Raw genomic sequence first — 27,844 nt, 5'->3', positions numbered from 1 at the left:
AAAAGAAAAAAAGAAAAAAAAAAAGATCTGTACATTTCCCTGGAAATAGTCTTGGGATAGGTGCTTAAGTAGTTCTCAAAACATTTTTTTTTTCAAAGTAGTGATGATTTTTCTGGCATTTTCAACACATTATTCTAGAATCATGAATTAGATGTAATATTAAGCAACATTTTGAGCCAAACTTTTTTTATATAAGAAAAAAGGAGACTGTTCCCACTGAGGGAATGTGCTCATGATCTTTAAATGATACTTAGCTTTCTTTCATTGTAGGATTCTCTCCCCTCCTCCCTCCAATCCCCAAGTGAAGTACAAATAACTAAACATAGAAAACACTTCCTATCTGAGGGAAAGCAGTTAGGAATTGTCTGCTGTTGGAAAAAGAACTTGCAACTCTCCAATCCCTTTCAAGTATTAAAAGGAGGTGAGTGCAACCACTCCCAGCTTCTAATCTGGTGCCTGTTTTCTTGTCCTGTAGCCATTCATGTCAACTTTTTGTGCTGTTTGTTTATATATGATGCACAGATCTATTTCAAATTTTTTTTTTCCAATCTTGGGGCTAGAACCCAGGCCTGGGCACTGTCCTTGAGCTTTCTTAAGGCTAGCTCTCTTCCACTTCAGCATCACTTCTGGCTTTTTCTGTGTATATGGTACTGAGGAATAGAACCTAGGGCTTTGTGCATGCTAGGCAAGCACTCTATCACTAGGCCACATTTCTGGCTCCAGTGTTATGAATTCAAAAAATCAGAAGAAATAGTGTAGGTGAAATTTCTTCCCTTGGATTTTAAGCTTTTGACAGCAGGGACTCTAGCTTATAGACTCTGAAATTCTACTTCTGTTCTTGATACATAGAATTATTTCAGTGAATGAAATATAAATGTAGTACACAATGTATACCATACATTATAGAACTTCTTAATTATTCTGAATGTAAGTTTGTAAAATGTCTGTTTGCTGTCTGTCCCTTATCTAGCTTTCCTCCAAGAATTTTTGTCCATATCCACAGAGCAAAAGATGGCAAATACTTCATGTTTATTGATGTAATTATTTGAGCTTGTAAATTATCAATAATTTGTTACAACCAACAAATAAAATTTATTTCCACGTCTCCTTAACACCCTAATTACATTTGAAAGATTTTATTTATTTATGGCTAGTCCTGTGCTTGAACTCACACACCTGGGCACTGTCCTTCAGCCTCTTTGTGCTCAAGGCTAGTGCTCAACCTACAGCTTCATTTCTGGCTTTTTCTGAGTAGTTTATTGATCATAAGAGTCTCTCACAAATGGGAATTTCCTGCCCAGACTGGCTTTGAACTTCAAACATTAGGTCTGTGCCTCCTGAGTAGCTAAGATTACAAACATGAGCCACAGACACCAGGAAAAAATTTTCTTTTCTTTTTTTTTTTTGTACTGCCAGCCACATCTAATCTGGCCTCAACTTCTAAATTAGCAAAATGCTTGGAAATTAAAATCTTGAGACCAGAAAGATGAGTGCTAGGAGAGTGGTGATGGGGGTGGGCAGTAGTGATCGGAAGATAAGATCTGTCACAGACCCTGCCATTTTTCATTCTCATAACTATTCTTATTTGATAAGATGACAATTATTTTTCTCTTCTGCTCCTCAAATTAGCCCCACAGTGCTTCATACTGTGTTACAGCTCATAGAATGCGTGTTTGGTACTCTGAATAACTGGAGGCATAACCCTTCCTCACCTTAATTTTAAATACTGCTATTATTAGTTAGAATTAGTACTGAAGTTGGTCTTAAAAATTATGCAACAGTGCTTTTTCAATAGTTATACTGTTGAATACCCAAAGATGTTTTCCACATTTATACCTCACTTAAAATGTGAAGATCTCTAAATTGGTTAAATAAAAAAGGATGTTTTTTGCTTTTTAAGAAACTAACTTCTTAAAATAGATATGAATTATAAGTGGAAAGATTAGCATGAATTTCTTTGTTCAAAGTTGAATCTAAAGTATTCCGGGTCATGTTTTCCTTTTCTGTCTTTTCTACTGGTTCTGGTCTTTTTGTTGTTTAAGGGGGGGGGTCACATAAGGACGTGGTGGAAGGAATCTGTGCGCCATCTACTGACCGAATTTCAATTTCTAGTGTCTACTGAATGGGAATCACCAGTCCCGGATATCAAAGGATTCTTTGAGAAGGAGAGTTATTGGGGATAGACCTTTCAGACTTTGGCTTATTCCTGACTGCAGGAATCTGAATTCAGCAAAAGTTTAATTCAACAAAGGAAAACCAACCTCCTTTATCCTCGTGTTCTGGGAAGAATTACAGGAAATCAGGGCAAAGCATAAAGAGATGTTGGCCAAACTCTGAAATCAATTCAAACAGGAATCAGGTTCTCATTGCTCACTTGGGTTCTAAGCCACACTCATTGCTAATAATTATTACTTAACTGGAAAGGGCTTTACTAATGGATCCAATCAAGTTCCCAGTCATATCATTCCAAAGGATCTCTCTTTAGTTCAATCATTTTATAAAACATTTAATAATGCACAGCAGATAGATCCACCTCTCACCTAGATACTAGACCCACAGTTTGTCCATGTGTACCTAAAGTTAGTCCTTATGCAATCAGGCATAGCTTTACACATACCTACAAGATAAAAGCTACATCATTGGTGATGTGTACTTATGAACACGGATAAGATGATAAGCACTTGTGTATTTTGGTGAGAAATGTAAGCCATTGCATTTGGATTAAGATCCTCCCGCCCAGTCATTTCCTCCTTTTCATGCTAAACCTGTCAAGGATTGGTGAAGGCTGGGATCCTCCACAGAAGTTGTTTTGGTTGTAACTGAGAAACAGTATCACTTTAAACCACTGGAGAGCTGGAAGTTTGCTGGCTTGGAGATTAAAAGCAGGGTGGAAGTTCTACAATCTGATTCTCATTATCTTTTTTATTTTATTTATTTATTTTTCTCCGTGAGCAGCAGGGAGAACTGAACATTAAAGGAGCCCGGATGTCCAGTCAACCTAGGAATAAGAGCTAAGATGCAAGGATCTTAAAGAATCAAATTTACACCCACCTTTGATTTTCATATCAATCGCCTAGTTCTTATTCGTTTCCTTTTAAAAGATTATAAACATTTCTAAAGAAAATGTTTTCTGGAGACCCACACACCATGCCCACCACTCTATTCGCGTCTACTGAGAATGGGAACATTGGAGAAGAGAGTCTCTGAGACTGGTGGTCAGCCGGGAGCCTAAGTGAATTAATACCCAGAAATGGATTTCGTTGGCTGTCACCAATACGCCTAAAGATTATAATCTAATTTGTGCACATTACAGTGCGTATTAACTTTCTCTGCTCTTTTAAGACTCCCGGGCGCCGAGAGCATCCTGACCACCTCCGCGGACGATCCTCGGTTCTGATGCAAGCCAGCAGGCTGTCAGAGGAGGAAGAGTCCCGGGGAAAAACAACTCGGAGCCCGCGCCCCCAGAGACGGCGCTGGGCACTCCCAGGTGTCTTGCCTTCACCTGGGCACCGCTGGGGTGAAGCTTCCAGTCCGAGATTACCCAATGAGGGAGGCGTTCCCTAGAAAGGCAAAAGCAAGCTCGTGGCTCGTTCATTTCCTTTCCAACCATTCCGGTGGCGGCGACGTGGGCCCCGAGAGCGTGGAGCGAGGCGGTGGGCGGGGGCTGGTGCGAGCGCGAGGAAGGGGCCCGGAGACGCTCTCGGGTTGAGTTTGTCAAGCCGGGCTAGCTGGGTACTTGCTATGGGGAGGGACGGGTGCATTTCGCTCGCCCTCTTTAAGTAAGTGTGGGTGCGCGCTCTTGCTTTATTTTTTTCTTCCCCCCCCACCCCAACATCCGCGCGCACAGACACACAGACACACACAACCACCCCACAAAAAATACGTTGGGGCAAGTAAAAGAAAGTTTCCCCCCACCCAACACACCCCCGGACACGCTAACTAACGCCAAAGCCTGGGTTGAACATCCCTTCCCCGGCTGCTGGGAGCTCAAGGCAGTGGCTACATTCCAGCAGTTTTAATCCGTTTTTTATTGTAGGGCGAACGGAGTTTACACAGGGGTTGGGATGGCTCCCCAGCTGGCCCCTCTCTCTCCCGACTCCAAGATCCCCCCCCTCACTCACCCTCCATTTTCTCCTGCGCCCCCCCCCCCCGCCCCCATCAGGAACCTGTTACTTTAAGCGAGGCGTTCCAGTGTGGCGCTGCGGGCCGCCGGGGTTTCGGGAGGCGGCCGGTGATTGGCTCTTTCGAGCTCCCCCTGGCTCGCTCGCACGGCCTCCCCGCGCGCTCCGCCCCGCCCGCGCGCCCTCCCTCCGCCCCGTGCGGCTGGAAGCCCCGGTGTCAGGCGCCACGGCGCATGCTCGGGACTCATCCTCTGGCCCAGGAGCTTGCTGCTGCTGCTGCTGCTTCTGCTGCTGCTTTTGCTTTTGGGGCTGAGTTTAATAAGCGAGCGAGCGAGCGAGGACGGGGCGGGGAGGGCGGGTGGGGGGGAAAAGGCAGAGAATGTCCGCCATCTACCCTCCGCTTCTGGGCGCGCTCTCATTCATAGCTGCCTCTTCATGAATTACAGCTGAAGCGGGACGGGGAGGGGTGTGTGGGGGGGTACCACACAACACCCCAGAAAATTCTCCGGGCCCCCAGGCATGGCTAGCTCGGTAAGTACGCGCATTAACAATAATAATTATTATTAATAATAAAAGAACCTTCCCCCACCCCCTCTTTCCCTCCTTTGCCCGGCGATGCCGCAGCCCAGACAGCGCCAGCGCCAGGGCTCGCTCCGCGGTTCCAATTAGAGAAAGGTTGGTACGGCTTGCAGGGAGCTGCTGCCTCTCCTTCAGCCTCGGCTCCCCTCCTCCCCACCCCCCTGGCGCGCGCGCGCACACACACACGCACACACACACACACACTCACACACACACGCACACACGCTCGCCCCTCCACCCCCCCCGCGCCTCCCTCCTTCCCTCCTTCCCTCCCTCCTCGCCTCTTTGCAATCACAAGAAGCGCACTCACACACTCGCTCACACGCGCGCACTCACACACTCAGACACGGTGGAAGGAGGCGAATAATAACTCAGCCATATTTTAGCCGCCGCCGCCGCAGCCGCTGCCGCCGCCGCCGCCGTCGCCGCCGCCGCCGCCGGGAGCTGCGGGCACCGTCCGGGGACGCGGCGAGCAGCCTGGGCGGCCGCACCTCCGTAAAGCTCCGCGGCCGTAGGCTACGATGGTGCGTTCTCCCCGGCGCGCGCGCGCGTGGGAGCCGGAATGTGCGGGCTGACAGCGGCGGGGCTGCACGCAACTTTGCCCCAGCGCCCCGTGTGCGCCAAGCCGGGGTTCGGCGGCTGTCCGCCCGCCGCCCTGCTTCGTTGAATTTCATTTTTTTTTTTTTTGGTGAGGGGGAGGGCAGAGGGTGGGGGAGGGAGGAGGTACTTTGGGACCACTTTGGTTCTTGGAAGTGTGTTGCGGGGGTTCTGTTCTGCCGGCTTCTCCCATCGCGTGGAGTGTGTGTGTAGGGGGGGGGTCCGCTTTTCTCCGGGGAGGGGGTTGCGGCTGCTTTAAGTTACGGATGCCTCGGGGTGTTTTCCTTCGGGCGTGTGTGTGTGCGCGGACGTCTCATTTTTTGTTGTTGTTGTTGTGCACGAACCCCCTGGTAAGAAAGAGCACGGGAGTTTGTGCCCATCAGTACGGGCTGCCTGTAGTTTCCATTCCGCCTGGCACTGCGCTCCACTCGCAGGCACACATACACGTACACAAAGACTTCCTCGGCGTGTGCTTGTCGCCGTGATACTTTCGGGGAAGGGACTCACTACAACCTTCCCTCCCCCTCCTCCTCCTCCTCCCGCCCGGGTGTTCGCAGCCACCTCCCCTCCCACGCCGGGAAACCGCCCGGCTTCGCCTCTTAATTGTTTCCTAATTTGTGTCCGATGGATTTGTTGTTGCTTCTCGCGGCTGCGTTCTCACCCCCACCCCGACAGACCCCCTTCCCGTCTGGGGGTAACATTCCGTTACAATCCCGGCCGTCCTGCCCGCGGGGTCCTGGGCTCCTGGGACGGGCCCGGCGCGGTCTGGGGGGGGGGGTGGAGGGTGTGCGCCCACGCGCGTGGAACGTGGATGCGGAGGGCACTGCCGTTTCCTTTTATGTGCGTTTCAAGGAGGGGGAAAAATTATGTCAGGCGCAATGTTCAGAACCGAACGATCGCCTTCCTGTTGTTCACGGCTGTCTCTCCTCCCCCCCTGCCTGCAGTGTGCCGTGCAGGTGAAGCTGGAGCTGGGGCACCGCGCCCAGGTGAGGAAAAAACCCACCGTGGAGGGCTTCACCCACGACTGGATGGTGTTCGTGCGCGGCCCGGAGCACAGTAACATACAGCACTTTGTGGAGAAAGTCGTCTTCCACTTGCACGAAAGCTTTCCAAGGCCAAAAAGAGGTAGGGCTCGAATACAAAAGAGATTTGATTTTTTTTTTTAAACGTCTTTGCTCCGGGAGGCAACAATCGCTAGGCTTGGCCCGGGCGGTCCTACTGCCCTGCCCCCCCACCCGCACCCAGGGCTGTGATCACTGGCTGGCTGAGCCTGGGGACCCGGGTGCGCGGTGCCGCGCTGGCCAGGTCTGGGCTCCAGCCCGCCGGCGTGCGAGGGTGACTTCAGCTTGGTGAAAGTCACCATAGAGAAAGGACCTTCAGGTGTCGGGTGTTTACTCATCCCAAACCATCCCTCAGTGGTCCTCTGGGGGTTAGCTGCGGGTTCTGTGGGGAAGGTGCAATTAGTTGTTGGGTTTGGAGGTTTTGGGGTGTGGGGCTGGAGGGAATAAACAGTTTGCGCCTCCCCACCCCTCTCCTTTCCTGGAGAAATAAGAGATTTACCTGTGCTATCAGTAAAGAATGCTTCACATGTAGTTATTGTTCTGTCATAAGAAGTCGATTCTTCTTGGTGTCTTCTGTCTTCCTCACTGTGTGTGAGGCATTGGATGCTGGTTGCTTATATATTTTCTTTTTTGGGGGAGGTTAGCCAATACCACACACCTACCCCAGTGGGCATTTTACCTTGTTGGGGGGCTTCCATGCCCTGGCCCCTCCGTGGCATTTGTTTGCTCCTTGGATTTTGAGCAGTGGTCAGAAGTGTCTGTCTGATGTGGTCCTCAGGGAGGGGGTTCCTTTATGGGTTTCAGGCTGAGTTTCAGAGACATGAAGCTCTGTCCCCTGCTTTTTTTTCAGTCCTCCACCTTGCTTCTTTGCCTTGAGCCTGGTTTGCAAGTGCCTCTGCAGCCCCAAACATTTTCCATAAAGAGCAGGACAATTTGGGGAAAAATAAAAGGGTGTCACTTCAAAATAAATTTGAAGGGTTTTTTTTTGTTGTTTTTAAAGAAATCCTGGCTTCAGTTCCCTTCAGTCTCTGGAAAGCTACTGCCTGGTTGTTTTAGTTGGATTAGGGGAGGTAACAGTACAAATACAATAAGGTGCTTTGTTTGTGTGCAGGTTTATTTATCTAAGTCGACACAATGGTTAGTAGTTATCTTCCATTTGATCTGTAATCTTTATTGGCATCTAGAATTCCTGCAGTTTCTTAGAGTAACATCATAATAAATCCATTCGGCTTGGAGCTACGTGGAAATTACTGAACATTCAGGGCTGAATAAAGAAAGGAGAAATGTTATGTGCTTTTGAGGTGGCAGAGTTTGTGTTGGTGCTTATTTTTGTTTCCAGTATTTATATAATGGGAGGGGTGATTGTGTTTTTGTGCTTTTGGCTTGGGTGGTAGCTTCTCTTGAAAACCTGAATGGTTGAATTTTGATGGGCTTCATTAATGGTTAATAAATGCATCCAGGACTAGGAATGTGCATGGCCTTTAGGAAATAACGTTTAGTATTTGTTAGAATTTATATAAAAATGTAAGGAGAGATATCATACTTTCCATTTCTTCAGAGCTGTGGTAAGGGTGAGCACTGTCAAGTTTTTGTCATTGCAGAAGGTTGAATATGATGCTCTTCAGAATCTCTCTCTCTTTCCATGTGTCCGTAGAGACATTGCAGAGGAGTTTAAACAAAAGAAACCACCTTCTGAGATGCTTAATACACAGTATTACTACTGTTTAGCTGTTGTTCATTTCAAGGTGAAATGCACTTAATAACACCCCCCCCCCCAATATTCATTGTAGTAGGAAGATTAACTCAGTTGGCTCTTCTGGTAACTTTGTTTAGACGCCCTGACAATCAACAAATGGCATTATGAAATTAAAGATGATCATGTTCTTCTGTTTTTTACACACTGCTACAGAGAGTGTTTGTGGTGATGTTTCCCTTCATTTCCTGTATGTAATGATTCTCTGTGCAGCCTGCGAGAACCTGAGGGTGCTGCCCACAAAAGCCCACACCTGGGAGATGTTGCTAGGTGTGGTAAGCCACTTGGTAACAGCAAGGTCTCTTCACACCTGTCTAGTGAGGGAGTCTGGTGCTTGGACTCTACATTTAAAAAATTCTCAACTGTGGGGTTTTCTTTATGAAGTCTATAAGCCATTGTTTTAAAATGTTTATTTTTGGATTTTTATTTGTATGTGTGGTTCCGATGATGTGACAAGTCCTGGGAAAAATGCCAGCTTACATGGCCCAGGAGAGACCTTGTCATACTGTAATTACACATGATTCAGATTGCAGGGGAAGATTTTTCTGCTCATTGGGAATAGGTAGTTGTAAGTTCATGTAACACCAAACATGTCACTTAATCTGAGACTTATTTTTTTGCTGTAAAGTTTCATTTTTTTTCCAAATGATAAGAATAAATGGAGACCGAGAATGCCAGGTATTTCTATGGCTACTTCTGCTACCTTTTTAAAGATACCATACTTTGCTAAATTGTAGATGTATAAGTTGGAGGATAAAATTCTGCCCATTGAAAATGGGAGAAACTACATAAAACCAACTGGGAAAGGTCTGCATTCAGATGTTTAAAAGAAATGCTCATACTCAAAATAACTGTAAAGGGCTAGGAATAGTGACAAGTTAAATCATCTTCACTAAATACAGTAGCAGATAATCAGAGATGAACCCTAGAACCCAGCATAAATTGCTCAGCCATGAAGATGGCTGAATCTTTAGTGTTACAAATTTGTGGTTTAGAAATGTGAATTGCTTTTCAGGTTGATTTCCTTTTCTTCACAATAATATTATGAGAACTTGTTGAGGAAGAACCAAAGGAAAATAACATACACCATTTCAGAACTAATTGAATTTTAATTAATGAGGTTTTACTATTGCAGAGAAGTATGGGAGACCCTCAGCTTACACTAGAACAAGAGATTTTAATGAAATAATGAAGCCTTGAATATGTTAGCCAATATAGAAGAGGCAGGTTACAGTGTGATGCATTATTAAGCTATCTACTTAGTAGTAAAGACACTAATCTTATTTTTTAGTGTCAAAGATTTATGCTAGTTTGACATGACTAAAATGAACAGTCACATTCAAAACAGTTTATTTAAAATATTATGAATTTCAGAGAACTTTCTTTCCAGTTACAGCCCTCCTTACTTTTGTAATCTGTTCAATTGACATTTATGATATGAAATCTGTTACTATTTTGTGTAAGCTAATTTGGTCATTGATATGATTTGATAGCTTTAATTTGAAGTCTTTAGTTCTTTGAGTGGGCAGATAAAATATAATCAGCCCATTATCACAACTTTTCTTTGATTCAGACATCTGAGACTAGCCTTGCTACAGAGCTATGATTTTCATCTGAGAGAATTTGGACAACTTAAAAAAAAATCAAGGCACCTATTCAGAATTTTGTGGGTACTTAGAATATTTTTCTCTTTTACAGTAGAGGTATAAAGTAAAAAGAAAGGTATAAACCCATTAAAATGTATAAATGAGTGTTACTTTTGTGTGGTTCTAGGAATTTCCCAGAAGATACTTCTCAAGTATCCAATTATTACAAGTTTCTGACTGTATAAGAGGTATGGCTTCAGATTAAAAAGTAGCTTGTAATTTTTTGTATTCTAGAGTCTGAGATTTGAGGATTTCAGATTGAATCTAGCCCAGCAGGAAAACTCCATGAAGCTCTTATCCCTAGTTAACCACCAAAAAGTCAAAAGTAAAGATGTATGTAGCTCAAGTGGTAGAGTGCTAGCTTTGCACATAAAAGCTCAAGGACAGTGCCCAGGTTCAGAGTTAAAGTTGTGTGCATGTGCGTGCGCGCACGCACACACACACACATACACACACACACACACACACACACACAGTGAATATATGTGTGTGAATGTGTAAATAAAAGTTTTGGATGAACGGGCACCAAAGTCTCATCTATAGTTTCCTTCATTGAGTGCCTGTGGTATTGTGGGGACGTGATTATTCTTTTGTATTGCTTGATCTAGAAGAATAAAATTTAATACCATACATCATGAGCACATATTACTTTGTAAAACTGAAAGGAAAGAACAGAGAGACAGTGGAATTTTGCCCTTTTAGCAGAGGTTAGCATGTAAATGTGTAAAGAGTGATCTTTAACTATTTTGGGTAGGCATTGTTTAATATTGAAGAGGCGTTAAGATCAGGAATTACAGATAGACTTATATACAAAGGCTGGTTTAAGGGTTTCCTTGAATGATCTTGGGAAGTTATTTTTCTGTTTTCTCATTTGCATTATGAGAGTAACAAACTGCAACTTTATAAGTTAAAGATTAAATATAAATCCTTTATTTTTAAACTCATGAGATGTAAGTTCTATTTATACCCTTATAAATCAAGACAGGGCTTCAAAGAATTGATCTAAAGTTGAATCTATTATTCTACTAAATTAAAATAGACGTTTTAGACAAATACTGTGTTTCAAGATAAAACTATCCTATTCCCTGTGAAAACCCATTGTTTTTATGAAAAACTATTTTCCAAAACAACAAAAAAATGAGAAAAATAGTATTGTTTATTTTTGTAAATCTCTTTACTATCTGGATTCATTGATGACAGGGGAGTCTGCATATCCACTTGTGTGTTCAACCTGTGGGGTTATCACATTGCCTGTGGCCTCTGAAAAAGTTAAATGACCACTAAAGAAATGAAGATGACAAAGGCATGTCTTGGAGTTATTAAGGACAATTTTTTGGTTTTGTTTTGCCAGTCCTGAGGCTTGAACTATGAGCCTGTATGCTGTCCCTGAGCTCCATTTGCTCAAAGCTAGTGTTCTACCTTTTGAGCCACAGTGCCACTTCCAAATTTTTCTGTGATTAATTAGAGATGAAAACCTCATAGTCTTTTGCGACCCAGCTGGCTTCTAACCACAATTCTTAGATCTCAGCCTCCTGAGTAGCTAAGATTACAGGTGAGAGCCACTGGCACCTAGCTTAAGATAGTAGTTTTAATTTTGTCAGTTCCTTGAATAGGTCTTAGAGACATTGAAATTCCCAGACTATATTCTTGAGAACTTCTGTCAGAAAGTTCAGCATAATTTGATGCAGATAAATGGTCCAATAAGTACATTAAAGTTAATTATTTAAAAATTATTACTGTTGATAATAAAATATTAATTTAACAGAAAAAGGAAACATAGATGTTCTAAGGTAATTGGTTCCTGATATTCCAATATATAACAACTATCACAATTTATTTTTACAGGAAGGCTAATCTAAATTTGAGTCATATTTGATGTCATTTATACCATTTGCCTCCATGGTATGTTGTCAGTATTTTGCAGAAGTATTTTATTTTTATCATTATTTTGGGCTAGCCTCTGTAAACTATCTATCTGAAAGATTGGCAGGGCAGAATTCTCAATTGGCTAATAATTTTGCCTTAAAGAGGTTTTGTTCTTTCTCTTGGTGTTTTTAAGTTTCCCTCCATTGTGTTGTCTTTGAACTAAGCTTGGCCTCTTTCTTTTTAATGTGATTGTCTACAATAGATGATTCCAACTATGTATCTCTGTCTCTGAGTCTCTTTTTGTCTCTGTCTTTATCTCTTGGTAGTTGCAGTTTTCAGAAGAGATACCTTAGAAATTGGGAAATCACCTGCCACAATAATATAGTTGTAACCTTTATGAAGCACCCATATAAGCAAGGCCTTGGTGGCTCACTCCTGTGGTCCTTCCTACTGAGGACTGAGGTCTGAAGAGCTTTGTGTGAAGCTACCTGAGGCAGAAAAATCTGAGATAACTTTCATATCCAATTCACCAGCAAGAAAGTCAGAAGGACCAGCCTTCAGTAGGAAAAGCTAAGGGAGAAGCTGGTGCCAGTGCTTCACGCCTGTAATCCTAGCTACTCAGGAGGCTGAGAGCTGAGAATCATGGTTTGAAGCTACCAACAGCAGGAAAATCTTATCTCCAATTAACAACCAAAAAAAAAAAAAATCCAGAAGTGGAGCTGTGACTCAAGTGGTAGAACCCTAGTCTTAAATAAGAATGTTCATGCGGGGAGGGAAATGGGGACCAAGACATGAGAAAGGGTATCAATGTTTGTGAAGTAATGCACCTTCTATCTGGTGAATATAATGTAACCCCTCTATTACAATAAAAAATAGATGGAAAATAAAAGAATGTTCAGGAACAGAGCCCTGTCCTGAGTTGAAGCTTTAGAACCAGCACAGTTCCCTGCCCCCCAATAAAAACAACAGCTAAGAGAGAGTACTGTGGCCTTACACTGAGTTCAAGCCCTAGTATTAGATAGGCATGAATACACCCACCCCTCCAAAAAACTCTTATATATTCATGATTTTGTTGTTGGTGGTGGTGGTCGTGGGGCTTGAACTCTGGGCCTGGGCATTGTCCCTGAGCTCTTCAGTTTAAGGCTAGTGCTCTACCACTTGAGCTACAGTGACACTTCAGTTTTCTGATAGTTAATTGGAGATAAAGTCTCCTGGACTCTTATGCTGGCAGAATAGCTATATTCATGTTTTAAAGGACAAATAGATTTACATGCCTTAAAGAAAAAATCAAACCATAGCCAGGAGTGTAGCCTAGTGGTAGAATGCTCTCTTAGCATGCACACAAAAATATAAGGAAAGAAGTTTTATAGATAACCAGAGTTAACCGTCCGGTGAGCATGATTCTATCAAATCATCCTTATAATACACATAAATATTAACTATTAAAAGCAGTTTGAACAGTGCATAATTTTTGGAGCTCTTGCTATTAGCCCAACACACTTCTTGGCAATGAGGATAAAGGGGATGAACATTCCTATCCTCATGTTTGTAAAATTTCCTTTTTTTCAAGTGCTGTTTCATAGTATTACATGAATATGGACTTACTACAGCTCATTTGGATCTTTATATTATTACCAATTTTAATTTGTTATGAATAATGCTGCAACAGACATCTTGATGTTTATTTTGAAGATTTTTTCCAAGAATTTTCTTTGTACTAATTTTCCAAAAGGGGGATAGTTATATATAAAAAAAGTGCCTACAGATGTTATATTTTCATATGAATTGTCAATTTCCTCCCCAAAATGTTAACTCCCTAGGGTATTCTTACCCAGGGGTTAACAGATAGCTCATTTCCCCACATGGTTACCAAGACTAGGAATTCATAAAATTCAAAAAAATTCCTAATCTACTGTATTAAAAAACCCTACCTATTTTAATATGCATAGCTTTTCATTTGTTTATTTACCATTTGCTTTTTTGCATTGTGCTGGTTTAATGACCTTTGTAGTTCATAGCTGCTTTATTTCTCGGAATTAATAAAAAGAATAAAGGATTGGACAGCACAAAGAATAATACAAAAAATTAAAGTCCCCACTACTACAACTGAACACATGTTTATATTTTGGCATATTTGATTGCTTGTTTGACTTGAGGGATTTAAGTATTAAAGATATAACGAACATTTTCAAGTGCTTCCCAAACTTTTTTTCCCCAACCCCCTTTTTAAAATACATCTACATTTTGACATTCATACTACTTATAAATGGTAATATATAGTGTCAAACAGTCAACATGAAGAGTTTCATACTAAGTCAACTTTTTTCAATTGATGTAATTCATGCACTACAAAAGGATTGAGAATGTTGACCTGGTTGCTACTATTCCAGAATATTTTCATGACTAAACTTTTTTTCATAATCTTGCTTCTTTTCTCCCACTCAATATATTTTTGAAACTGGCCATATGTTATGTATAGAGTCAGTTAATTCTCTTTAATTTCCTCTTTCATTTTATCATAGGAACAAATTCTATGCTTTTCTTTCACCTCTTAAATATGTAAGATATTTTTTATTCTGTGCAGTGAGCATTTTGTACATGTTACCTCAAGCAAATGTGCAAGAATTTGGATGTAGGTCTAGAATTGGAATCATTGGATTGTAGATATGTGCATTTTTATTTGTCCTAGGCAGTGTCAGATTCTTCTGCAAAGTAGCTGTGACAATTCCTACTCAGTCAGAGAATTAGTGATTTTTTTCTCTACATCTTTGCCATCCTAGGCTATTTTGCTTTCTAACTTATTTATTTGTGTTCAGTGGTTTGAACCCAGGGTCTCTTGCGTTCTTGGCAGGTGCTGTATTATTATGAACCATGCCTCCAGCCCAACTTTTTTTTTGCCAGTCCTGGGAATTGAATTCAGGGCCTAAGCATTACCCTTGGGCTTTCTCAAGGCTAGAGTTCTACCTCCCAAGCCACAGCACCACTTATGGCTTTTTCTATGTATGTGATACCAAGGAATTGAACCCAGGTCTTTGTGCATGTTAGGCAAGCACTCTACCACTAGGCTAAACTCCTGGCCCCTCCATCCCAACTTTGACTATTTCAGTATCTTTTGTTTCTAATATTTAGTTGATAAAAATTGCCTTGTTATTTTTATTTGCAGTTCTGTAGTTCCTGGTGGGGAGGATTTTATGTTTTTATGCTGTTTGTTGTTAGTTTTCCTTTTCTTGTTTTTGCATTACTAAGAGTTAAATCTAGCATCCCTAACAGCCACTTGGGCCATGCCTCCCAGCCTTTTTATTTGTAATTTTTGTATTTTTAGCTACTTCCCCCCTCCTTTTTTTCCCTCTTTACTACCTCCTTTCCTTTTGTTTGAGTTGGAGTCTTGCTAATTTTTCCCAGGCTAGCCTTGAACTCAAAATCCTCCTGTGTCTGCCTCCCAAATAGCTGGGATAATGGGTGTATGCCACTCTATGTCTAGCTTAGAGTTTAAAAAAATTAACATTTTATCCTTGAAGAAAGTGTTGAGATGATCATCCTTTTTTCCCCCTGATTCCCAGGACTTTTTTTTTTTTTTTTTTTTTTGCCAGCCCTGGGGCTTGCACTCAGGGCCTGGGCACTGTCCTTGAGCTTTTTACAAGGTCACTGTTCTACCACTTGAGCACAGCACCACTTATGGCTTTTTCTGTGTATGTGGTATCAAGGAATTGAACCCATGGCTTTGTGCATGCTAGGTGAACACTCTACTACTAAGCCATACTCCTGGCCCTCCTAGGATATTGTTATTAACTTATTTTGAAAATATCCAAATAGTCTGTTTTCTTCTTTGGTTTTAGAGTTTTTGTTTAAAAATTCACTTTGTAGATCTGTTGATTTTACTTGATTAACAGATTTTACATTTGCAGAAGACAGTGGAAGACTGTAGGAAATAAGGCAAATATGGGCTTGTGTCCTTTAGAAGTGGAAAGGGCACTGAGATTCTTCATCTTTATTTACCCTAGCATTTGACTCAATGTGAAGTCTCAAAATGTGGAGTGTTCTTGCATGTAGACACAGTGAGTCACAAGTGTGCTTGTGCAAAGATAACTAGTAATAAATGGTGTTCAGTGTTTATTTTTAAAAATCTTGAGTAATTATTCACTTCTACTAGCAGACAGCTATTCAGCAATAACATGATCTAGGAGTTAACTGAGTGGTGGTAAATGTGGCGGTAGATGCTACTTTAAGGGAAGAAAGTTCTATAGCAACTTCAAGGTAATGTCAAGTTCATTTTGTGGATTCATTTAGGATTTTCTTTTGAGATAAGCCATTAAAAATTGTTGCAGAATGATAGTTATCTCTTTATCTTCTGACTTAACCTCACTCTAGGACAGAGTTGCAGTTACATAAAGTATCCAGAGACCTGTTTTAAGAAATAGTATATTAATCATTGTAGTGGTTGAGGCCCAAAGAAGGCCATTATTACTGGAATTTTAGAAGAATGTATAAGGCTAGCATTTGTCATGACTTAGCTGCTATATAGCAAGATGATGACATTCTGGATGAAACCAAGACACCATCATCAGTTAGAGTGTATGCATGCATGCATGTGTGTGCATGTGTGTATGCACCTGTGTGTGTGTATGAGCTTGAATTCAGGGCCTTCCATGCTAAGTTGGCTTTTCTACTCAAGGGTAATGCTCTGCCACTTGAGGCACACCCCTACTTTGGGCTTTTTTTTTTCTTCTTTTTTTGCCAGTCCTGGGCTTGAGCTCAGGGCCTGAGCACTGTCCTTGGACTTTCTCAAGGCTAGAGCTCTACCACTTGAGCCTCAGCACCACTTCCAGCTTTTTTCTATGTATGTGGTACCGAGGAATCGAACCCGGGCCAAACTCCTGGCCCCGTACTTTGGGCTTTTTTTTGTGGTTAGATTTGTCTCAGATTTGTCCTTCTGGGCTGACTTTGAACTGTGATCCTCAGATCTCGACCTTTTGAGTAGATAGGATTATAGGTGTGAATCACCAATGCCAAACTATCATTTTTTATTAAAGAAAATTGTGGTCTACTTTTACTTCTGATTCTGAGGCCACATTATTTAAAACTATACTCTGTTTATAAAAATGCTATTTATAAATCATGCTGTTTATAAAGATGATTAAATTTAACTCGTATTACAAGATTGATCTGTCTCAGAGTTAAATGTTTTTTTTTTAATTTTCTCAAAACTAGTAAATTATTTTGTTTCTTTTAACTATCAGGCCAAATGTCTTGTGCATTCATATTTATTTTAAAAATTGAAGTTTAGCCTGATGCTGGTGGCTTATGTCTGTCATCCTAGCTGCTCAGGAGTCTGAAATCTGTGAATCGCGCTTCAAAGCTGGCCCAGGCAGGAGAGTCTGTGTAACTCTTATGTCCAGTTAATGACCAGAAAACCAGAAGTGGTGCTGAGGCTCAAAGTTACTAGAGTGCTGGCTTTGAGTGAAAAAGCTCAGGGACAACACTCAGCCCCATGGTTGACCAAAAGAAAGAAAAAATTTGTAACTTTCTAAAATCTTAAAAATGATAGCAGTGGTCTAGGTAAAAAGGAAATTACTAACCTCTTAATATGTCTAGTTACAAATCTAGTTTCATGATACTTTTTACCTTGTGGATATACTTCTCCTTTTCCTTTCAAAGATGAAATTGGAAAGAGACTACTTTGTTCTTCTTCCTCTTCCCCCTTACTTACCCTCTCCCCCTTCCCCTTCCTCCTCCTCCTCCTTCTTCTACTTCCTACTTCTTCCTCTTTCCCTCTTCCTCTTCCTTCTTATTTCCTCTTCCTTCTTCCCTCTTCCTCTTCTTGTTGTTTGTGGGCCTTGAACTCTGGGCCTGGGAGTTGTCCCTGAGCTCTTCAGCTCAAGGCTGAAGAGTTAATTGGAGATAAGCGGCTCATGAACTTCAGTGCCTGGGCTGGCTTTGAACCCTGATCCTTAGATCTCAACCCCTTGAGTAGCTAGGATTACAGGTGCGAGCCACTGCGCCTGGCTACTGCTTTCTAATTATTCTAGATATTTATTCATTTTGAGAAATACTTAAGACACTTTTAATAATTAAAACAAGGTCCATGTATACCTTTCATGTCATCTAATTATTACCCCAAATTCTTCATAAGTATCTATCGCTGAATAACAAAGTCTTTATTGTTATGGAAGGAACATCCTATTTTACAAATCAACTTTTTTTCCTCTGACTTCTGTATGAAGTGAGAAATGGAGTTTAGGCTGTTGAGATTTGGTTTCTTGATACTAGAAATGGTCATATCATGACTTTTCCCAAGTATGAATAAAAATAGTAACTTACTGGCAGAAAGCTGCTTTTTTCACATGGCGAATGAAACAGCAGGTGTTTTGTTTTACATGCTTTGATCTGTCCTAAACTTTCCTCCCCTTGCCTCTGTATCTGTTATTTCTCTTAGGCTACATTAGAATTATACATGGAATAAGATATATCCTCCTGATAACTTTATCAGTATAATGTCTAGACAGTTCAAGTTTTTGGCAGCAGTATTATAAAGGCAGATAGTGCAAGTCAGAAAAAGGATTTTAGAAGTCATGACAGCAGTTTTCATCCTACTAAATAGTAAATTATTTATAATTATTTGCTAAAGGTGAATTTCTTATAGTAACAATGAGTAGTAAATCATTGTTCTGTAACTTACTTCTGTAACTCTTTTTTGGATTTTTTTTTTTGGCCAGTCCTGGGGCTTGAACTCAGGGCCTGAGCACTGTGCTTGGACTTTGTCAAGGCTAGAGTTCTACCACTTGAGCCTCAGCACAACTTTCAGCTTTTTCTATGTATGTGGTAACAAGCTAGGCAAGCACTCTTATCTCTAGTAGGCCACACTCCCCATCCTTTTATAACTCTTAAGAATTAACTATAGAAGCAGATTCACCACTTGGATTTAGCAGTAAGCATGTGTCTGTTGACACAAGCACATTTCCCATTGCTTTTGTAATAGGCAAAAATGAATTCCCCTCTTTTTTTTTCTGATTTTGTATCTTTTATTCTTTGGAGATATTTTAAAAGAGTTATATTTAAGTTGTGAAGTTATAGCCATCTCTATTTTTTTTCCGACCTTGTCCATAAAATAACAATTAGACTTTGAACTTAAAAAAAATAGGAGTCAAATGTAATATATGTTATATAAGAAATATTTACAGTGGTGACAGAAAGCTCCGACCTGAGAAATAAAAGTATTTTTGAATTGAATAAGTTACATGGGCTTTTCTAAGACATACTTTTTTTCTATCAATTAAAAAAATAACTTCTACATGTGGTATATATAGTATATTAAGTATCATTTGATTGTCATGATAAGTAATAGGCATGGTATTTTAATAAGCATTGTATCGCATTTCATTTCTCACTCTTTGTTAAGTATACTAGGCTAGAGATTTCTTTTTTAAAATCTTTTCTTTTGGTGGTGGGGCTTCAACCCACAGCCTCTAGATCATAAACACTTCACCTACTGAACTCTATACACCCTACCCAGAGATTCTTTTTTTTAAAAGCATTGCCATGTGAACCTCAGTATATTGGAATCATGATGAATGATGAAATGTGTAGTTCATCAAAGAGACACTCCAATTTTGGATGTCAAAGTTATTTCTGATCGTATTGATACCATTGATATGAACTATCTCAACTACCGTAGAAGTACTGAGCTATTCTGCATCTTAGTGAGAACATATTACGTAGCTGTAATGCGTAGAGAAACATATTGTAGGTACCATCCCAACTTGATAAAGGGAATTTAGAAAGACTGACTGGAGCCAAGGACTTAATTTACACACGCAAATATTTTAAATAGAGCAAATATAAATGAGAATGTTCTGTGTTACAAAGACTACACATTAACTTGTAGTTAGGACTTTTTGAGCTAGTATCTTCCTGTAAAGGCTCTTTGATGGAGGGGTTTTATAAGATCATCATTGATTTTATTACTCGATTCAGTTCATTTATATATGTAGATGGCCAGAATTGTTGATCTTTATACAAGTTTGGAGAATCTTGTGACCAATAAAAATATATCAATGAGAAGAGAGAAAGAAAATATAGGAAATTATTATATTTTTTTGGTGCTGAGGAGTAAACCCAGGTCCTTGTGGATGTAAGACGAGTTCTCTCCTACTAAGCTATAGCTCTAAATGACAGTAAAGTATTGATGGAAGTTATCTCTGGGCGGTGAGATATATGATCCAAAATTGTTGGAGTTTTCAAGCTCTCTCTTTAATACATGCATATATACATCTATATATTAACATGTGTAGGTAAAACCATTTAACTGTGTGTAAGGGCTACATTTAAATGGGTTTTTAGGTTTTTTAAAAGCAGTACTCTTATTTGTAATATGAATGGGATTGACTTTTTGATGGACCATTTTCATATTTCATTATTTGAAATTTTTGCCCTGTTATTTCAATTCCTTTACCGAAAGTTACTGTAAAATGTGTGCATATATAAAGCTCGTAAGCTTGAGAGAAACTTGTAGAACTTTAAGGATTCTCATTTAAAGTAATGAAGTTGGCTTGATTTATAGGTATATGTTAGTCACATAAGGTATTCTTTGAAATAGCAATATAGACATGTTTGTATTACAGTAGAATACTGTTCTTAAATCCAGGGGATTGGTTTCAGGACCTCTTGAAACCAGAATCTGTGGATGTTTAAGTCCCTTTTATAAACTAGCATAGGGTTTGCCTATAACCTATACATGTTCTCTCATATACTTTGAAACATCTCTAGATTATTTACAATACCTAATAAAAATGTAAATGCTATATAATAGTTTCTTATACTGTATTATTTAGGGAATAATTACAAGGCAAAAGCCTATCCATTTAAATTTCAAATTTATCCCTCTGCTTGTTTTCCATCCATGTTTGGTGGGATCTGCAAATATGGAGTCTGTAGCTACTAAGGGCTGTCTGCAGACACATTTCTAGTACATCAAAAAGTGAAAATTTCTAAGCCATGTATGATGGCTCATGCCTGTAATCATAGCTACTCAGGAGACTGAGATCTGAGCATGGTGGTTCAAAGCCAGCTGGGGCACTAAAGACCCTGAGACTCTTTATCTCCAATTAATCACTAGAAAAAGGAAAGTGGGGCTGTGACTCTAGGAGGAGAGTTAAAGCCTACCAAAAAAAAAAAAAAGATTTCTTAAATAAACCTAAAAGAAATCCTTTTTGCAAAGCAAGAGGATTGACTTAAACTTTCTCCAAATATCTCCTCAACCCCACATCTGCCATTGTATGATATATGAGAACATATCAGCTTTTTAAAAACAATCATGAAATAAGCCCCATTGAAAGTGTACTGTGCACTAATGCATAGCAAAGGTGTATGTCAAATACAAACAAGGGTGTTTTCCCTTTAGTATTAAATGCTTAAACAAAATTTATGAATTATGGTTGGTCAGATGAACTCCACCTTTGAATGTGTGTAGGATATAAAAATTGATGTTTGTGGTCTGGTTAGATTACTTAAATGAAGTTGCCACTTTCAAGTTTTATATGCCAGCATTTGGAATAACATTAGTTTCTGTGGTCTTGGTTTATTTCTGCTAATAAAAATTTCTACTTTACTATTTCTAGTCCTTTTGAGAGAACTGTCAGTGGTATTCATAACTGGCCCAAGTTCTTTCTTCACCATGAAGGTATGGATGTGAGCAAGGAAAACATACTGGCTCAATCTATAGCTTACAATGTGTAACTTGCTGTTTCTAATTATTAATTAATGTAGCTGTCTCCAATGGAAAGATAGGAAAAAGACCTTAAAATAAGTGGACTGTTTAAAAATGTATACTAATTGAATACTCAGGGGACCAAGATGAATACTTAGTTTGGACCTGGTTTGGAAATTTCAGATGGTGAAGAGTCCAAATGGTACTCAGTTAATAAACTTGTGAATTTTGTTCAACGATTGATAAAGCCATGGTAGCCCGAGAGAGTGTCTAAATAGCCTTTACAAATAAAGGCTGTGGAGTGGGAGCATATTTTGCAGTGAAAGGAGAACCAAAGGACAAGGTGTTCTCTACTTGTGGGCTTGTAAAGACCTCAGAGTTTTCTTTATGTTATTGTAGAAAGACATTATTTTTGCTTTGGCGTGCTTAAAACTAAAGGGCAAATGATCCAAAAGAATAATCTTGAAATTCAATAGCAAGAAAACTACTTGACATTGTGGGCTGGAGGCCAGCAAACGTGGGGGCTTTCATTGAATGCGTGGGAAATGGGGCTAGGCCTGGAATTTAAAGAGACAGGGTGCAGTACCCTAGAAAAGAAAAGCACTCCTGTATGATTTGCTTACTTGGAGAAAAAAAAAAGACCTAAAGTTTTCTCTAAAGGATCTTTATTGGATCAACTATTTCAGGCACTGAAAGACACTGAGTGAATTTTCCAAACTCCACCTCCCACACTCCCTAGTCATCTTCTCTTGTCTGAATTTGGTGCGGAATAAAATTGTTTATAACAGAAGAGAAGCAGTTTGTCAAACATAAAAGTACTCTGTAGTCTGTTCAAATGTACTATAATGTAAGGCTCTTTGAAATGGAGCACTTATTACATTTTTTTTTTAGCTGTTTAAAAAGTGGGGGTAGGATGAGGAATAGGGAACCTCTGCTTTAGAAATTTTTGCTTTTTCTCTGTCTCAGCTTTCCTCCCCCATCCACTCATGAATCCCCCTCTTCCTCCCCCCTCCCACAATCCCTCAATAAAATAGTATTTAAAAGACTTGAATAACCAGTCTTATGTACCAGCTTCTTGCTTGAGGCAATAATGTTGTACTATTTTCAATGGGTGGTCTTGAATCTCCATGGGAGATTTTACATGCACTGGCTCCAAGATCCACTAAGTGTATTATACTGAACATAAACGGTTAAATTCCCAAGCCACAGAAAGCATAAAGAGATAGTTTTACATTATTGTGAATTCCTATCATTAATTACGATAAAACAGTTTACTTATTTTTGTTGGAAAAATTTATGGTTAAAGCCCCTGAAAATGAAGTATAGTAGCCTAGTACTGGGGATTTACTTTTTAAAAGAAGCCATTCATGAATCTGTGCTTTCAGGAATATCTATTTGTGTGCATCTTTTGATAGTTTTAAAATAATTTTCTGAGGCATCAACATATAGGTGGTTTCACATGTTAAGTAGTTGAAGCAACATTTCTTTACCTGAGATAGTATTACATGAGAGGATCAATTTACAATTAGAATGTATATCTGCTATGCCTTTAATCCACATCTTTTACCTGCGACAACCACTGTAAATGGATCATGGTCTGAAGTTTAAAATTGCTTTGGCACAAATCTTTGCTGAAATAAACAAGATTAGAGTTATAAATTAAATACTTGATTAAAGTCGGCCTTTAGGAAACAGATTGCTCCTTTGGTATACTTACTTACTTGAATAAAACAATTTATTTACACATACATCCTCAATATTGAGAGTGTTGAAATCCTTTGTCTTCCCAGTAAAAACAGTTTTGTATTATTCTGGTTCTTCTTTCTAATATGAGGCTGTGTATTCACTGTAGTGGTAATGTAACTTTGTTAGATCATTGATTTGATTATATTCTTTGTCCTATATAAGTTTAAAAACTTGATTTATGAAAAATATTGAATTTTTATTACAACAAATAAATATCCATTAGTTAGATATTGAAATATCTGTTCTCTGCAGGTAGTTTCCAGATGTGTGAGTAATAACTGGATGGTGGTTTAGGTGGTTAATCCTTGAGGAACTGAGTTTCTTTTAGATAAATTATTATACGATGTTTTATTTTGGTCGTATACAAAAATGATAGTTTTTTCTTCATTACTAGCATCACAGATCTGTGATTCAGCAGAGTATAGCAGTGAGTATGTTCGCCTTTACAGCTTTTTTGGGAGAGGGGGTACTGTTCTTAGAGTAGCTAAAAGCCTTTCTAGCAGTTTTTGTAAGTGGGTTTACAGAAGTGATATCCATCTGAAGTTTATTACATATGGCCAGAATTTAAAGGTTGAAGATGCCTACTTAAAAAAACCCCAAGCCCCCCCCCCATGAATACAGCTCATATGGCTACACATGAGAATAAAAGTGAAAGGTTGGTAAAAATGAGCTTGTCAAGTCAACTTACTGACTGAGGAATAATTTTGTTTTCATTATCTATTCCCTTGGCTGAAAATGAAATAGCAACAGTCTGGTTACAAAAGACCAGCGCTGTCTTGGATCACTTCCTTGAGCTTTTGCTATGATCGTTAAAGGAAAAGTTAGACAGCTGCTGTAGATTTTGCCAGTGGCCTCGCAAAAGCAATTGTTTAACCCCATTAGTTTCAGACATTATCATTTCTGCTTTGCAGCAGATATACTTGTGTTAGATAGCTATCTCTGTGGTTATGATTTGAACTTCTGGTTTACTAGAATGTAGTATGGCTGAAAATGGGTAATTTTAATACTACTATATATGTATTTTCATGTTTTAGAAGATGACAAAGCTCTGCAGTGTGCTTGACAGATTTCAAACCTTCAACTTAGATGTTTGACTTGGCTTTTTTTTTTTTTTTAAATGTAAAGACTTAAAAGGGAAATTGTCAACATGGAGTTTGACTTGTAAGCTTTGATAATTGGATAATTTAACATCCCCTTTTAAAGCTTGAAGTTCAGAGGAAGAGGAAATACTCAGTCATTAACTTTAAACTCTCATTTTGGAGTAAGTGTAGAATTAGAATGATGGCATTTACTTCCCCCAAATTGATGTCATAATGTTAAAAATCCTACAAAATCCTAGCAGTGTTGAGTCCTTCTATATAATGTATTTTCATCATTACTGTAGGTTTAACAGGCAGGGAAATACATCAGTGTTCAGACTGAAGAGGGGAAGATTTTGAAACCGACTGCTATGTGATTAAATCAGTGTGTTTGCCCGGAGGCTTCAACCATTTCATCTGAGTTCATAGTCTGAAATTTTGGATTCCTTTCTCTGTTTGAAAATAATACTTATTAAAAATTTTAAGACTGCTTTTGCCTTCTAACGTGAGAACTATTGAGGTTAAATGACCAGAACTAAGATTTTCATGCAATCAAGACTGAAGCTACATTCCAATATATTAAAGACAAAGTTCACAGTCATTTTACATAAAATTTTACTGGGCTTTTCATTAATCTAACATAACTGGTCTATAAGTACTTTATCAGTGAAAACTACTCAGCATGTAAAACGAGGAGTAGAAGAGCACAAAGGCTTCCTGCAAATTAAGGGCACAATGAGTACTAACAGACTTTCCAGCCATCTCCAGCTGTGAGATTATTATAGTTTTTGCAAGCCCCTTTCTCTCAAAACTAAATCAAGAATGGTAGAGTCCTGATAAAAAGAAGTGTAGAAAAGCCTAACTAATCCTTAGATGAGTTACTTCAAATGTGCCAAAATAGAATAAAATCAGTTAATAGCATGGATTAAAGGTTACTTTTAATGCATTTTTATCACTCATGTCGAGAATTTTGTTGTAAGATAATGCTTTTAGCCTTTGTTAAAAATTTTCAGAAAGGGGAAAAACCATAACTAAGTTTGAGAGAGTACACAATCACCTTCTTGTGAAGAAATTTAGTGCCAGTTCTGGATGCCAGATTTGACCTAAGAGATAAAAGCTCTGTTTTTGAGCTCACTTCTGTAAGCAGGTGGCTCTGATTTTGACTGGTAAGATTTTGGGTTATATTGAGAAGGCTCATCTGTTTAATTCTAAGAGTTGACTTGTATAGATTTTAGAAAGCAGTAGATGTCCTTGGGTATGTTTATACAAGTGATTCCTGGGATAAAATCATGAAAAACTGCTGAAATCAGATCCGGATTAATGTTTTAAAAGTTCAGTTCTTGCTAGTGGCACACAAAAGAGAGGGAGAAATTAGATACAGACTTGGGTAAAAAGGCAATATTCTGTGCATCTGTCTAAAATGATCTTCTCACATATACAGAGGGAGACAGTATTAACTCTTTTAATTCACAAGCATGTTTGCCAAACTTAATTTGTGAAATCCAAGCATATTGGGAGAGAACTGCCAAAAGTGTTAGGTTAAGGGAAAATGGATTTGGTGAGATGCCATATTGGTAGGAAGAATTAAAGTAAAAGTGACATGTCTGTCTCTTTGTCTCTCAATTTCTGATACATAGCTATACACACATACACATGTATGTAATTTTATGAAATGAACTTGGATGGGAGATTTTATGATAATTCTGTAGTTGCCACCTCTACGATGCCAAATTGTATGTTTCTCTAATTGAACTTCACATTCATTTCCTTATTGCAATATATGTATTGCTTTTGCTGTGGTGCAAGTGGCTATAGCCTGTCCCTTGGTCATGTGCATAAGCTGTGTATGTGAGGCATTTGTGTGTATCCCACCTATTCCATGTACAACGATCTTTTTAAGCCATGCATAAATACAGTCTATTAACAGTCAGAACATGCACTTGCTCATATATAATTTTCCTCTATTGATAATTCTGACTCAATTTAACCTTATTCAGAACTTGTAGCTTGAATGAGCTCTACTGCATTACAAAAATACTACATTGTCAAGTTATTTATGTACTCAATAAGACTAAGTTTCCTTTCACGCAATAAATTCTCTTGGGGTAAGTTATTTTAGTAAATCAGAAAATTTCTCTGAGAGGAAAATAATTCTTAATTTTTTTTGAGATTTGGAAATGGATAAAATAACTAAGATTTCTGGGAAGATGATCTCTTGGACCCTCATCATTAGCAAACAGTTCAGAGTATTTGGATTCCTCTCATGAGGAAAATACCCCACCACAATGCTATAGAATTGCTTTATTTCTGTAGTTGTGCCTTTGTGTGTTTATAGGAGTGGGAACATTTTATCTTCTGTATTTCTGTTGAGGTTGTTTTTCAGCAGTGCCTCAAGAAAAGTCCTGGAGACCAGCTTTGAAGCCCTGTGGACAAGCTGGATATCAAAGAGCCAGAGGAATTCGGCAGTAATTGTTTTATGGCAGGCCAGAAATAAGACCTATTTGTATAGGTAGCACACAAAATGGCTGGGATTTGACAATTCAGTGCTATTTATACCTACCATAAAAAGAGAAAAGAAAAAGTTAAAGGCGGTATTTTGGAAACAGGAACTAAGCTGTAAATGCAGATTGCTTCACCATTTTCTCAAAGGAACAAAAAGGAAAAGGGTTTAGGAAGTTTTTATTGAGGCCACCTTATTGAGGATCTGTCTACTTTCAGTACACTTCATATTGTACTCACACTGAAACTACACCTCTTTGTGTGTATAATTTTTTTCTTCCTATTCTTATATGACAGATTATTTTGTGGATCCAAAGAAACTCTGAAGGAGGAGGGATATGAAATCACAGATTTTTCATCTCTAGCTTTGTAGACATTTACAATTTCATCTCACTGTTGTTATTTAGCTTGGGATAAGAACAAGCTGTTGCTAGAGCTAATTTTTTCCCTTTGTGTTTTCAACAAGCAGTTGCTGTTGTTACTGTGATGATTGAGAGGTAAGTGCTTATGGAATTTGGGAAACACACAGAAGAAAAGTTTTAGGTACTCAGGAATGTAGCTTCCTAAACTTTTTTCCTTCTTTTTCTTTTGATCTGTCAGCCAGAGAAGTGTTTATTGTTGTTGTTTTGTTGTTGTTGTTGTTATTATTATTATTATTATTATTTTGTTGATTGTGGGACTTGAACTCTGGGCCTGGGTGCTGTCCCTGAGCTCTTCAGCTCAAAGCTACCACTCTACCCCTTGAGCCACAGCCCCACTTCTGGTTTTCTGGTAGAGTTATGAGTCTCACAATCTTTAGTGCCTGGGCTGGCTTTGAACTGTGATCCTCACATCTCAGCCTCCTGAGTAGCTAGGATTATGGGTGTGAACCACCAAGCCCTTCAGAGAAGTCTTTTTGACTACAAAATGCCTGAATTTTTTTCCCCCTCTAAGCTTGAATGTATTCTGAGCTCAGGGTGGATCATGTATCATGGTGGATCTGTACTTCAGTGGGTAGCCCAAAGTGAAGCTGTCCATGCAGACCTTTGGAGGCTGTCAATGCTTCATAGTTTTGTCTTGAAGTCCCTAGCCTCTAGTGCAATCTGACTGTTGGGGCAATGTGTTATAGGAAAGCAAACATACCTATGATTGACTATGCTTTTCTCTCATTCTTTTTCTTCCTTCCCTTGTCTTTCCCTGCCCTTGCCCTGCCAC

The 27,844-nt window shown here is 39.5% G+C and overlaps 1 protein-coding gene across 1 annotated transcript in view; it reads left to right on the top strand.

The window, feature by feature from the left end:
* The first annotated feature begins 4,509 nt into the window (after positions 1-4,509).
* The window catches only part of Mllt3 (MLLT3 super elongation complex subunit), a 273,764-nt gene continuing 250,429 nt past the window's right edge, over positions 4,510-27,844 (top strand). Inside the window, exons 1-2 of the mRNA XM_090330052.1 lie at positions 4,510-4,652; positions 6,242-6,422. Coding sequence (XP_090186178.1) covers positions 4,641-4,652; positions 6,242-6,422 — 193 coding nt within the window. The 5' untranslated portion in view covers positions 4,510-4,640. The remainder of the gene's footprint in view (positions 4,653-6,241; positions 6,423-27,844) is intronic.

Source organism: Megascapheus bottae, chromosome 3 (genome assembly GCF_031878675.1).
Source record: "Megascapheus bottae isolate mThoBot1 chromosome 3, mThoBot2.hap1, whole genome shotgun sequence".
In the NCBI taxonomy this organism is placed as follows: domain Eukaryota; kingdom Metazoa; phylum Chordata; class Mammalia; order Rodentia; family Geomyidae; genus Megascapheus; species Megascapheus bottae.
This window is presented reverse-complemented; position numbering and strand designations above follow the sequence as displayed.